Here is a 13,250-nt window from a genome sequence, read left to right on the forward strand (position 1 = left end):
GAAAACAATTATCAAATAGGTAATAGATTTTTTAAATTTTGTTGGGTATATTTTTTTTCAACTGTTTTTTTAGTACCTGTGGAGCGTGGGAGAAAAGCGAGAAAGAAAGCGCGTAGGGAATAGGATGGAACCAAAAAAAAAGTCTTACATTTATCCATCCACGTAGTACGCCGATCTCTGCATCCCGAATGCCAAATCCATCTGTCTTCGCTTTTCTGCATCTTCAAAGGAGGAAAAAGGAGTGTCAAACCTCCGTAAATAAACGAAAAGCCAGTGTCCTTTACACCCAGTCTGCTGACTCACCTCCTCAATCCACCACCAGCCCTGCATTCCTTCCAAGCCATCCTCGCCCTTTTTTTTTTTGTTCGTCTTCCCTTCGGTTCGTTTTCATTTTTAGATCTGACAGACAAAGGGGAGAACCGCAGCTATGGGAAATGCTAATGGCCGAGACGAGGTAGCCAACATCAGAGACGATCCGACCGCCAGATCCAATGGGGACTCCGGTGTCCGTGACATCTACGCTCCCAACTCCACCCACCCTGCCCGCGTCGCCTCCTCCGATTCAATGGGGAACACGCCTCCTCAGAGCCCCGGACGCTCTCGATCGCCTCTCATGTTCGCTCCTCAGGTCTCGCTTCCCTTTTTTTCTTTTGTTTTTTCTATTTTTCTTTGTGTCTGTTTGGTTGCTGAGAAAATCATAGCAGGGGGAATAGAGACTGGTTTAATCGGCTGCGGCTAAGATTCCGGATTTCCTTCCGTTCTCCTGTCGTTTCTCAGCAATCGAAGGGACGTTTCTTGTGGATTGTGATTGGCTATATGAATTGTGAATCTGAGTGAACGATTGTGGAATCTGGTTTGATTAATTAACTACTCGTATGGCATTTATTATTGTTATTGAGCAATATGGATTTGTATTCATGAACAGGATCTTTGGAAACTACATTAACGTGAAAAAACAAAGCTCTTGCTTCGTGTGATTTTCCTTAATTATTACCAGTTATGTTTAATTTATTTGGTGAAGAAAATGTCAGATTTGGAACTTTTAATTCTGAAAATTTTGGAGTTATTATTTGTATGTATACTTGTAGGAGATAAATTGTTAGAAATTATAGGTGATCGTAATTCAAGGTCTTTTTTCTTTGAAAAGTGGTAAATATATGATGAGGAAATCGTGAATTTGTTGGTGTTTGTTAGATTGGGATGATTTGCAATGACATTACTCAACTTGTCAATGTCGTTTCCCCCTGTGTTCCCGTGTTGAAGGATATGTCGTTTACATACTCCATCCACGTGAAATTTTATCGTTATTGTCAGCTTGAGACATGTTCAATGACATTACTCACCCTGGTTTGTAGGATATGTAATAGTGCTGTAATTTTGCAGAAATTCAATGTACTTCGTTTGTAAACCAGATGATTTACGACGGGTGTCGGAAGAGGAATTGGGGTATTGCAAGCAGTAGAGGATTAAGTAACACATCCAACTGAGCTAGTTTGAATATAAAATTTAGATATGGTTGAATGATGCTTTATGGGGTCCACGATGTTGAACTCCTCTGCAAGTTCAACAATACGTTTACCTTTCATGGCAGCTGCATCCTAATCAAATTTAAAGATTTAGATGGAAATTGTTGTTCTTGGAAATTTTCATTTTATGTTTCCATCTTTAGAAGGTTTAAGGAATTCTTGTTTGGTTGTTTTATTTCAAAACTAGGAGTTTTAGGCAATTTTAACTTTTCTTCTTTCCTTCTTGGTTTTTTTTTTTAATAAAAACTTGTAATGGAAGTTTCTTATTTAGTAGGAGATGGAGCCTATGCCTGAATATGCATTCTAGTAATAAATTAACCAAATTCTGATTTGGTTTTGAATTTAGTAACTTCTCTGGGATTCAAGAGTCTCTGATCCATGATTACTGATTAGTATTAGGAAACCAAAATTCATTCAAATATGTATGATTGGGAGTTAGAAGCAGTTACATTTTTTGTGTTCTATTCAGGATTTGGGGTACCAGCACACTTGGAGAATAAATTAGTGGGAATTTATCTGCAGATGTCTAAGTTTAATTTATTATAAGGCTCTAGGTTTAAATATTAGCTTGTGTTTCCAGTGTCCCAGGGTTTGGGATAAAATTCCTGCTTTGAATCTAATTAGGAGAAAAGTTATGACACTAGCCAGTCAGCATTGCTTGTGCAAAAGGTTTGAGGAATCCACCAATCACCTACTTATACATCATGGGATGAGTTTAAGTCTATGGTCCCTATTGTTTTCATCATTCAGTATTTGTGTTCCGTATGTTACGTCAGCTAATTGGTGGTGTAGGTTTGTTTGAGAAGGAAGAGAAAGTCTGGAATATGATAAAAGAAACAAAGCTCCAAAAAAAGGAACCTCCTGAAGAGGAATGAAATCCCCCCATAAAGTCATCAGGCGAACCGTTGACTATGTGGTTAGCTGAGTACCGTATCCATAAAAAGGAGCATCATTGCTCTCTAGACATAGCAATGATGCCAAAGAAAACTAGTGGTGTGACCAGAGACATCTCCGATTACCAAAGAAAACTAGGAATGAGGTCTTCTTTTTGTTTTGTTTTTGAAATAATTAGATTGATTTTTCTATTCTAAACTACTCTAGTGTAAATACAAATGAATTCATTTAATACTATCACAAACTTAATGGAATGATTTCAAATTCTATACAAATTGCAGCACTCACTCAATTTTATGTGACATCCAAAGGTTCCACCCAAAGATTGTCTTGTAGCAGACTGTTCTTATTTGTGCAGTTATTCTTCTGTTAACATTAGCCAGTCTTTGATTTATTTTCAGTCTGACTGTACTGCATGATCTTAATTTACATACTTTGTTGTATGGGCAGCTTCTTCTTCTCTTTTTTATTGGAGTCTTTTGGTTTTTTATTTGAGGGTTACATCTATTTTATCTGATGGATGGAGAGGCCTTCTTCTCCTCCTCCTCCTCTTTTAATTGGAGTCTTTTGGTTTTTACTTGAGATTTAATTGGAGTCTTTTGGTTTTTATTTGAGATTTTATCCGATCAATGGAGGAGGCTAGCCCAGTAATATCTCATAAATAAGTTGTTTTACCTATAAAAGGATAAAGATGGTACTGTCTTTTCAGTTTTGTATTGCTGTGTTGTTGCTCATAGTGCACTTCCTTTGCACTTGGGTTGCACCCACATTTTTTTAGGTCCTTAGTAATGTAATTTTTTATTTTTTTTGTCTATTAATTAAGTTGATAAATGAATAAAAGGTTGATAAATAACTGAAAGGTGATATTAGAAATAAAACTGGATGTCTATTCAGTACATATAAATTAAGAATTTTTCTTCCCAACCGATGAGCATGTTGTGCAGGTTCCAATAGCTCCTCTCCAAAGGAGAGATGGCCCTCCATCTTTGAATCAAATGTGGCAGAATGAATCTCAAGGAGGAGTTGAACATCCTCCTGAGCAAGGAATCCCCATCATGATTGCATGGAACTATGGTGGTAATGATGTGGCTGTGGAAGGATCTTGGGACAACTGGACATCAAGGTACATCATGGTCAACTGCTAATTATGATTGTGGGTTTGATCATATTTGGGAGAAATTAGAAGCTAATATTATTGTGATTGAAAAAATCCAAATACAGAAAGCTTAAATTTCTACTAGTAACTTTATCTGCATGCAGGAAGACACTGCAACGGTCAGGCAAGGATCACTCCATTCTCTTGGTCCTGCCTTCAGGTGTGTACCATTACAAGTTTATTGTGGATGGAGAATGGAGATACATTCCAGATCTTCCTTTCATAGCTGATGAGATGGGACGTGTTTGCAATCTTCTTGATGTCAATGTAAGGATTTTTGCTCTCTGGTTTGCTTATGTATACTTGGATTTTGATCTAACTCCAATTTTGGTGTTAAAAGGTTTCTAGACCTAATAGAACAGTGACCTAGAAATAGTTGAAGCTTGTGGAAATAGTGATGGGGGTAGGTCAGGCTTTTCATATCTTCTCCCATGTTGTCTGCTTGCAAGCATGGAACTGAGTGTGTAATTGCATGTGTTCCATAGCTGCACTAAAGTTATGCACAGGCAGGTGCTTTCTCTCTCTCATGTGCAGACATGCACATGTACATGTGTGTGTGCACACACACAAACATAAATGTTGTATGTTTATTCTCATGATTTTGTTTTCTTTGTAGTAGACCTGTCTAAGCATAAGAAAATATCATAGAATGTGGTTTTATGAGTAATAAAAATCACTGCTTGATGGTAGTTAGAGAACGATGAGGGAGGAGCTGCTTTGGATGGGGATGGGAGTGTGTTGGCTTCTCATATCTTTTCTCCCCTGCTTGACTGCTTCAAATGCAGGATTGAATGTGCATATTGTGTGCATTTCATAACTCAATGGGTGTGTATAATATTTGAGAGAGAGAGAGAGAGAGATGTACTTGTGTTCTCTCATGCATATATGCATTAATACTCTATGCTTCCCTTGTAAGCCCGAGGAAATTTCATGAACCAATAAAAGCTTTATCGGGCATGGATAAAGCTTGCCTTTACTTTTTTCTATGCACTAGTATTTCAAATTCTTATTTAACTTTGCAATTCCATGTAGGACTATGTGCCAGAGAACCTTGAGAGTGTGGCAGAGTTTGAAGCTCCACCATCACCAAACTCTAGCTACAGTCAAGCATTCCCGGCAGAGGAAGATTTTGCCAAGGAGCCAGTACTAGTTCCACCCCAGCTGCATTTGACTGTCCTTGGTATGCCAAACTCGGAAGAACCTTCCTGTTCAAAGCCTCAACATGTTGTGCTTAACCACCTTTTCATAGAGAAGGGATGGGCTTCTCAGTCTGTGGTTGCTCTGGGTCTTACCAATAGGTTTCAGTCCAAGTATGTCACTGTTGTCCTTTATAAGCCACTGAAAAGGTAAAACCCACATTACTTTTTGTGCTTTTCTTGTAAAGAAAAAAAGAATGTTCACATTTGTGAAGGTGTCTCTGTTAATAGAACTGCCTGGCCTTTGACTTTCGCCCATTTTGTTCTGCTGAACTTTGACATTCTTTAGTTCTCATGCTTTTTTTATTGCTGCAAATGTTGCTTCATCTTCAAGTAGTTACCTAGCTGCATATTGTTTAGGAGATTTTCTTATCCTGGGATTGATACTACTATTTTATGCTAGTGCTCTTAAGACCAAACTGAAAGTTGAATCATAAGGCAAGTCAGTTCAGAAGTTGGTAAGGAGGGAGAGTAGAGAGGCCTAGGGTTTGAGCATGACAAAAACTGGTTTAGAGAAACTGAGAGGGTTAGTACCATGGAATAATGGATGAAAAGGAAAAACTATAATGTGCAGGTTAGTTGCAAAGAAGTAGCACGAAATCTGCAACCTTTTTCCGGGGACTGCTAGTTTTTTTGCTGACACATAATAGAGTGTCATAATAATTCTCCAGGGTTCCAGCCATAGTTTAGATGTGATCACAAATCCTTAATAGGGGTTCACCATAGGGGGTGAATTTAACGAAGCAAAAAAATTGCTCCAATCCTGTTTATATAAATATAAATACAAGCAGCATAACAACATATGCTTATAAGGGCATCCATTTGTTGAACCCCACAGTCTAGTTGATTTTCAGAGTAATGTGGATATCATTTGATGCTTTTCTCCCAGCTATAATAGGTTGTATAATTTCATAGCATGTCAAGTAGAAGTTCAATTTTTTCAATTTGTTATTCTGCAAATACATACGACATAGGGTGAAAAAGAGAAGAAGCATGAGTTGTTTTGCCAATTAGAGGAATAAACATTCATCAACAATGTATGTGCCCTCTTCTGCAGCTTCTTTTATTGCCATCAACCTTGCCTGCTTCTGAGCTCATGCTAGAACGCCTCCTCCATTGTTCCTTGCATTCTGCATTTTAAAACAAGTGGGAACACCCAAATTAGCTTCTTATGCAGAAAATTCCCTGTAGTGTATGTGATATATATATGTTTCCTAATCTGCTCATTCACTGAACTCTGTGTTGGAAGCATATATGAAGTGGTTCAGCTTGGGATTGTGAATGAGGATTTTGGCTTAACTCCAATTTTGAGTTGGGAAAAATGGTCCTCTAAGATAGGGTATCTGTTCCTTGGGCTTATTGTGCTGAAAATGCTTGTGTTGGATGAGATGGGAGTGTTATGTTGTGGGACAGTGGGAGGAGAAGATGAGCAAAGTTGAACAAAGGATCATGGGTCTAGGTTATGAAACCCTAGTAATAGTATTTTTGTAGCTCAAATAGAAAATGCAGTGGAAATGAGGATGAGCAAGAACAATTGTTTACCACCTTCATCAAACAAGAAAGCCTTTTGGGATACCTTGGATTGTTTTTGCATTTCCCTAGTGGTTTCCAGGAAAAGTTTCTACCCAGAAAATGTGCAAATGTGTTAACAGTCATTAAAACAACAATTATTTGGTGTTCACAGGATTATGATTTAACTAGATTTCAATTATTTAGAGGATCATATGAACATAACTAGATTCTCTTCATCTAATTAGCACAATACAATTTGTATATATATATATATTAAAATAATAATAAAAATCAGATGATTTACATTGATTAGCAAACTCAAATGTAAATTATTTCATGCACAAGACTCCTAGACCAAATTGATACTTACATGACAAGGAAATATTTTTAACGTATAATAGATTTTAGATGCTTTATTTTCTTTTACTATTTATGACCAAAGCATTGATCAAAGAAGAAAGGTCCAAAGCATTTGACTCAAAATCAAAATGATAAAAGAAAGAAATTTATTGTGGTTGGGGTGAAAAAGTGTTGGACCCAAAGGAAATTGAGCCCAACCCCATTATCCCATTTTGTATAGAAATATGGAAAACACATGGAAGAGAAGGGAGAATACCAGGGTATTCGGTGGGCGATTTTAGAGGATGGTGCAGTGTGCAGACGTCTTTTTGGAGTTCTTGGCCCTGCCTAATTTCTTTGACTTGCTTTTCTCTTCTACCCTCATTTTCCTCCTCCTGTTTATCACCAAACCATCAATCACAAAATGTTGTCAGCATCTCTTCCACTATTTCCATTTCAAGCTATACCTTTTTCCCCTCTTTAAGTCCAACCACACAAGCATACGTTTTTACTTTCATTTATAATAATAATAATAATAATAATAATAATAATAACCCATTTAAACCCTTTTCGAAAATACATGTAAAAGTGGTAGTTGAAAAAAAAAAAGAGAGAAGATATTTGATTAAAATGATCAAATTAATCCATATTTTGGAAAAAATAGTCCTCACTTTTTGAAACAATAAAAAATAGATTTTTTTTTTTTTAATGTTAATGCCACCTCAAAACACCTTTTGTAAAATAATAAAAGCAATATCTTTGCCGATTTGATATTATATTTAGAAATTCACAACATGAAAAATATTTGGCATTGACCCAAATACTCTTGTCTTCCTTGCTGCTACCACCACCTTTTCGCCCCTCTGCTCTCCCCTTCCCCACCACCCTCTCATTTATCCCTTTTTCAATTTTACTTTTAGCAAAACAGTGCAGAAAAAGGAAAGGAATGTGACCAAGAAAATGTGTATATATGCACAAAAAATAGATAAAAGCAGAGGGAGTTTAGCTGAAGAAATTTTCATTTTAGAAAGAAGAGCAAGACCATGATTTTAATTATATCAAATCACTCTAATATTCTATCATATATTCACCAAGCCATTAAGCATTAAATAGAGGGGCAGAGAAAAGGAGTTGGTGATGTGAAAGCAAATTGAAGTTTGAAGATGTACTTTTTCCAATGGACAACTGTTGTGTGTAATTGCTTCTCTCCCAACCCACATTTAATCATACTTCTTATTATATATCTTATATAATCCAGCAATGCTACCAGAGAGAGAAAGAGAGAAAGAGAGAGAGAGAGAGAGAGAGAGAACTCGATCCCATCATCGCCAGGCACCCAATTTCCAATTTTCTTGTTCTGTCTTCAGCTGGATACCCCAGATTCTACCCAGCATTATATCAAACATCCTAATTTCTACGTGGGCAAATAAAAAATAAATAATAAAATAATAAAATAAAATAAAATAAACCCCCCTAGTGGATGCGTGTGGTATACCCGGATTTTGGAAAAAAAACACGACAATTTTAAAATTCATATATTTAAATTTGATACTTTTAAAATTATTTTCAACAAGCCCATTTGAAAATTGTTTCTTAAATATATATATATATATATATAAATAAATTTCATATTTAAATTTAAGTTATATTTTAAAAAAACAACTTCCAATTAATGTTATAAAAAATACTATAAATTAAAAATAGTTTCAACAAGAACATATTTTAATAAATATTTTTAAAAATTACTGTATTTTTCCTCTTCCTTTTTTTTTTTTTTTCACAAAATCCCCTTCCTAAATTTTATGAACCAAAAATGGGGACTGCCCTAAACATCCCTAGCTGTGTTGGTTCGGCTCTTTAGAAGAAATACAAGTGTAGAATTAAGGTTTATAATTTTGATAATAGCATTGAGTTGGACACACAGAAAACTACTTGCCATTTTTCAATGGCTTGGGTTTTTGTAACCAAACCTCATTCAATGATTTGGGACTTTTAAGGTAACCCCAATTTAGCAAGCCCTTGTTTTCTAGACACTAATTATGTAACCTCAACTTCCCTAACAGTTATTATAAGATTTCCAATTGTACATTTTACTGGGTCGGGCTTCAAAAACAGAAATCTTCTCTTTTAAAAATAGTTGACAAAGTATCATTTTGAAAATATTATTTATTTGTACTAATCGAAATGTGGAAGAGGCCCACTACCATCCAAGTAATAGAGAGCTGTCAGAGAGAGTAGAGTCATTTTAAGGGGTAATATAGGTGGGAAGTGGGAAGCAATTAGACTATATATAGCATTTAGGGGATGCAGCAGATGAACCTGTTTAAAGCTATGATGGTTTCTAAACTTCCATCATCAGCAACCACCCACTGGATCTTGTGTCATTTCCTCTTCTGGTCAAGGGTGGGGGGTGGAAGAAGACAGTGGACCAAGAAAAATGAGCAAAAAATTGACAAAAAATTGACAAGTAGAACCGCATACCTTAATATTATTTTGGAAGTAGAGATGGCCAGATGGGCCTACTCCAGCCTGGAACAAGTGGAAGTCACCAAAAAGTCCAATGCTTGGCACCAGTGACAATGAAAAGCCCTTTTTTCCCAGAGAAACAGGCAAAGATGTATATAGGTCTTCAAACAACATCCTTCTCTTTTAACTACCTCCTTCATCTTGTATATGGTAAACCAAAATATTTGTTTTTCTAAGGCATATTGCGCTTGGAATTTTGAGAGTTAAAAAAAAAAAAATCCAGGTTATTATCAAGAAGGGGTTTTCAAACCGCCCCTCCCTATCATGGGTACCCTGAAATTTGGTGGCCTAGCAAATTCAACATCCTGGAATTCCTACTTGTGTTTAGGAGTTTACCGTTTAAGAATATAAACACAGCGCAGTCAAAAAAAGCACAGTCGAAAAGCTCAGTGTTGTTCAAGAAACAATGGTTGATTATTAGTTCAACCACCAGTTAACATAGACAACAAACACATATGCAAGGTACACAAAGATCAGAAAACAAGAGAAAAAAAATCATCCTGCAGATCAAGGACAAATACTGATATTTTGGAATATTAACAAAATTAGTAACCCACAAGAAAAAACATAGGACTCTCCCAATTGTTCTAGGTTCATAATACCAAAGGAAAAAAGAAGCACCAAACAAGAAAGGAGACACTACCAACCCAAACTACTGGAATAGGAGACAGAGCAAACAAGCAGATATTAAAGAACAAAGCACTACAAAACAATGCAGACAAGACAACAGACAACCACCCAACTGAAAGGTAATGTACCAATTCAACACATCCTAATGATAAAACAGAAATCTCATCAAACTTATCTGCCCCGTTTCCTTTTTTGTTTTCCCCCTTAAAATTTGGTTTAGGTTGATTGGTCCTCACTTGGCCATCATGACTTTGACGAACTCCTCATAGTTGATCTGCCCATCACCATCAACATCAGCTTCGCGAATCATCTCATCAACTTCCTCATCTGTCAGCTTCTCGCCAAGATTTGTCATAACATGGCGAAGCTCAGCTGCAGAAATGAAGCCATTCTGGTCCTTGTCAAAAACTCGGAAGGCTTCCTTGAGCTCCTCCTCAGAGTCAGTGTCCTTCATCTTCCGAGCCATAAGGTTGAGGAACTCTGGGAAATCAATTGTCCCATTGCCATCAGCATCGACCTCATTTATCATGTCCTGCAGCTCAGCTTCAGTTGGGTTCTGGCCCAGTGAACGCATGACTGTTCCAAGCTCCTTGGTAGTGATACAACCTGCAGTACAATTAGAGACAATTACAATATAATACCAGAGATGAATCTGCCAAGTGTACACTAGCTTTGTTTTGCAGCACACAAATATATCCAAGGTAGAGGGGGAGAGGGGTTTGATGCACATGCCCAACACAACTTTCTGCAAATATGAAAAAATTGAGCTAGCCGAGACAAGCTCCTTGAACCTAAGCAATGATTCCTATATTAATATATGGGTTGTTGAATATTAATAATATTCAAGAACATAATCAGAAAAAATCAATAAAGGTTAAACAGGAAATGCAGATTTCAAACACCCAGCATGGATGTTACAGGTTAACAACAAAGTGGATTTCAAACATCTTCAGAATCCTTCAACAATGCCTTAATATGATCAAATCAAACATGTCAATGATTTTGAGGACTCGAGAATCCTTGATGACATTGAATGAAGATTAGCATGCATGCTGCCATGTGATGGATGTGGCACTTCCAAATATATGTGTGGCCACCATCTAAAAAGTGGACACCAATCTGCACCCTAATTCATTCACAAGAAAAATCATAAGAAAAAATTGGTGCAATTTTTTCATTCATCACGTAGAATAAACATATGTGTCACATGTCTCGAGAAACATAATCACACAGCTCATAAACTTGAATTCATCACCATTAACATTATATTTACTCAAGAAAAATTCAACTACATACATGACATGCATATCTGGTAAGAAATTCATATCTACTAGAAAGTATTTTCAGAGAATATAACCATACCAAGTGGTCTTCCAAAGATACAAACATAACATGGAATCTCAAAAGACAATTATTAGATGGGCAACAAAGGAAAATGAAACTTGGGATAAATATTATTCCAAGAAAGAGGAGACTGTTCAAGCATCAATTCTTGCTTCTTTAATACGCCACTGACCACAAGAATAAATTACAAAGCCAAGTTCCCATCATAAGATTGCCTAGATTGCAGCATTTCTAATTAACAGAATCAGAGATTCGAACATCAAACAGTTTCAGTGTTTTAGAAATTTCTTTAAAGTTCCAAAGAAACATGGCGCTAAAAGGTGAAATTTTCAAAAAGATTGTCCCTCACAAATGAGAAAATTGTGGGGTCATTCCAGGAAAAATGGAATGATTCTAGAGAAATAAACCAAATTGGTCTTTGGCATCATTTGATATTTTTCCATTCCCATTATTCAAAAATCATTTTTCTGCAAGATGGAACCAAACATGGCCTTAAATCCACGGATCTAAGGGTGAATCTGAATCAAAGAAACTTAGACATCATTCCGTAGCACAAATTAGAGAAAATATATCATTCAAAAATCACACCATAAACATGGAAGATCAACATCAGAATCTACGAAACCCACGTAGGCATCAACTACGATCCAGAAAAAGACATGAAACCCAAACACAAAAACAACAACGAAAGTCAAAATCAAAAGGTTCACGCGATCCATCAAATCAGAAGGAAATAATCAGAAGATAACAGATTCAAAAAATGAGAAGAACCCCAGAAACAGATCCGATCTGGGGAGGAGAGAGGGAGAAAAGATCTCAGGAAAGAGAAATCGGACCGTCTCCATCCTTGTCGAAAAGGCTGAAGGCCTCTTTGAATTCAGAGATCTGATCGTCAGTGAGCTGATCGGCCATTGGGGAGGGGAGAAAACAAAGGAGAGAGAAAGAGGAAAATGGCTGACTGGTTGGCTCTTAGGCTATATGTTTGATGATATGTCTGTGTGTGTGTGAGTGGAAATTTTTGACGGGGCTATTTATAGAGCAGGCTCTCACTTCTTCCCCAACAAAGGGCATCTGATGCGCTCTCTCTCTCTTACATCCCTACGCTATCATTTTGAAATTACTATTTTACCCTTTTACTTTCCAAACTTTTTTGGATTTATCTATTTATTTTTAAAAAATCATAAAAAAATTATTAATTTCGGCCATCCCTCTTAAAGTTTAAATTAAATATACTTAATTATCGTTAGTTTAAAATTTTATTAAATACATTTCCTCATTTTCCATTTGTTATGTTCGCTTCACTTCCTGAATTAAAATAAGGAATATATACCATAAAATTTCAAATCGAATGAAATTTACCCAAAATATATTCTCGAGGAAATTTAAAAATGTTTTGATTGAATCTGCATCAAGCTTTCAATCTCAAGTTTTAAAAGAATATAATAAAATTTAAATTATTTAATGAGAGTATAAATATACGAAACTATGGAATAATAAATGTAAAAAAAACAGATAAGCGAACTCGAAACACAATGAGATGCAAGTAAGGAACGAAGTAAAAATACTAGTCATTGATTTAATATATTATAATTGATTGTACTTTTTAATAAATAATTATAATTTTGATACGAAACTTGTGAAAATTACGATACCAAAGCATTCTCATATGCCTTTCTTAGGGAAAGCATCTCATTGATTTCTTGGTTTAGAATTTAACTACTTAACATTATAACACAAAAAACATAGGCAACTATTGATTACCATTCTATACTTTTTGATATGCCCATTTGAGTTTGTAAACTATGATTTTCCAAATATTGGTGATTAAATAGAGAAAAAAAAAAACATTTGAATCTTGCAATTACACATGTAAATTTAATATTAAATCTTGGCAAAAAAATTTTAAAGGATGGAAATATATTTTTAAAAGGTTTAATGGTTTTAAAATCCTCTCTCAGTATATATATAAAAAAGAATGTTTACATCTTGACGATGTTTCAAAATAGGGATGACAATGAGATGGGTTTTCTTTACTACTTACTCTACCCTGCTCCTAATAGGATGAGTTTAAAATTTAAATAAATGGGTTTGGACATATTTGAGATTCTTTTTAAAACCTAGGATGAG

At 35.7% G+C, this 13,250-nt stretch overlaps 2 protein-coding genes and 1 long non-coding RNA gene across 3 annotated transcripts; 1 reads left to right on the plus strand and 2 right to left on the minus strand.

Annotated features, from left to right (window-relative positions):
- Positions 1–222: 222 nt before the first annotated feature.
- LOC117916167 (SNF1-related protein kinase regulatory subunit beta-1) lies at positions 223–5,030 on the plus strand. Its single transcript, XM_034832062.1, has 4 exons — positions 223–628; positions 3,365–3,543; positions 3,681–3,843; positions 4,609–5,030. The coding sequence occupies exons 1-4, from the start codon at positions 428–430 to the stop codon at positions 4,924–4,926; spliced, it is 861 nt and encodes a 286-aa protein (XP_034687953.1). The 5' UTR covers positions 223–427; the 3' UTR covers positions 4,927–5,030.
- A 612-nt stretch (positions 5,031–5,642) lies between these two features.
- Positions 5,643–7,258, minus strand: LOC117916168. Its single transcript, XR_004651518.1, has 2 exons — positions 6,901–7,258; positions 5,643–5,902 (listed from the first exon to the last, which is right to left on the minus strand). It is a non-coding gene; the product is annotated as an uncharacterized LOC117916168 (long non-coding RNA).
- A 2,377-nt stretch (positions 7,259–9,635) lies between these two features.
- Positions 9,636–12,132, minus strand: LOC117916378 (calmodulin-7). The gene is made up of 2 exons (XM_034832344.1): positions 11,960–12,132; positions 9,636–10,385 (listed from the first exon to the last, which is right to left on the minus strand). The coding sequence occupies exons 1-2, from the start codon at positions 12,033–12,035 to the stop codon at positions 10,012–10,014; spliced, it is 450 nt and encodes a 149-aa protein (XP_034688235.1). The 5' UTR covers positions 12,036–12,132; the 3' UTR covers positions 9,636–10,011.
- Positions 12,133–13,250: the final 1,118 nt, after the last annotated feature.

The sequence above is a fragment of the Vitis riparia genome, chromosome 6 (genome assembly GCF_004353265.1).
Source record: "Vitis riparia cultivar Riparia Gloire de Montpellier isolate 1030 chromosome 6, EGFV_Vit.rip_1.0, whole genome shotgun sequence".
NCBI lineage: Eukaryota > Viridiplantae > Streptophyta > Magnoliopsida > Vitales > Vitaceae > Vitis > Vitis riparia.

Excerpts from the sequence above, each read along its gene's own strand:
- LOC117916167 (XM_034832062.1), top strand. The coding sequence starts at position 428 with ATGGGAAATGCTAATGGCCGAGACGAGGTAGCCAACATCAGAGACGAT. Across the intron at positions 629-3,364 it reads CTCTCATGTTCGCTCCTCAG|GTTCCAATAGCTCCTCTCCA; the intron begins GTCTCGCTTCCC and ends CATGTTGTGCAG. Across the intron at positions 3,544-3,680 it reads TGGGACAACTGGACATCAAG|GAAGACACTGCAACGGTCAG; the intron begins GTACATCATGGT and ends ATCTGCATGCAG.
- LOC117916378 (XM_034832344.1), bottom strand. The coding sequence starts at position 12,035 with ATGGCCGATCAGCTCACTGACGATCAGATCTCTGAATTCAAAGAGGCC. Across the intron at positions 10,386-11,959 it reads TTTCGACAAGGATGGAGACG|GTTGTATCACTACCAAGGAG; the intron begins GTCCGATTTCTC and ends ATTGTACTGCAG.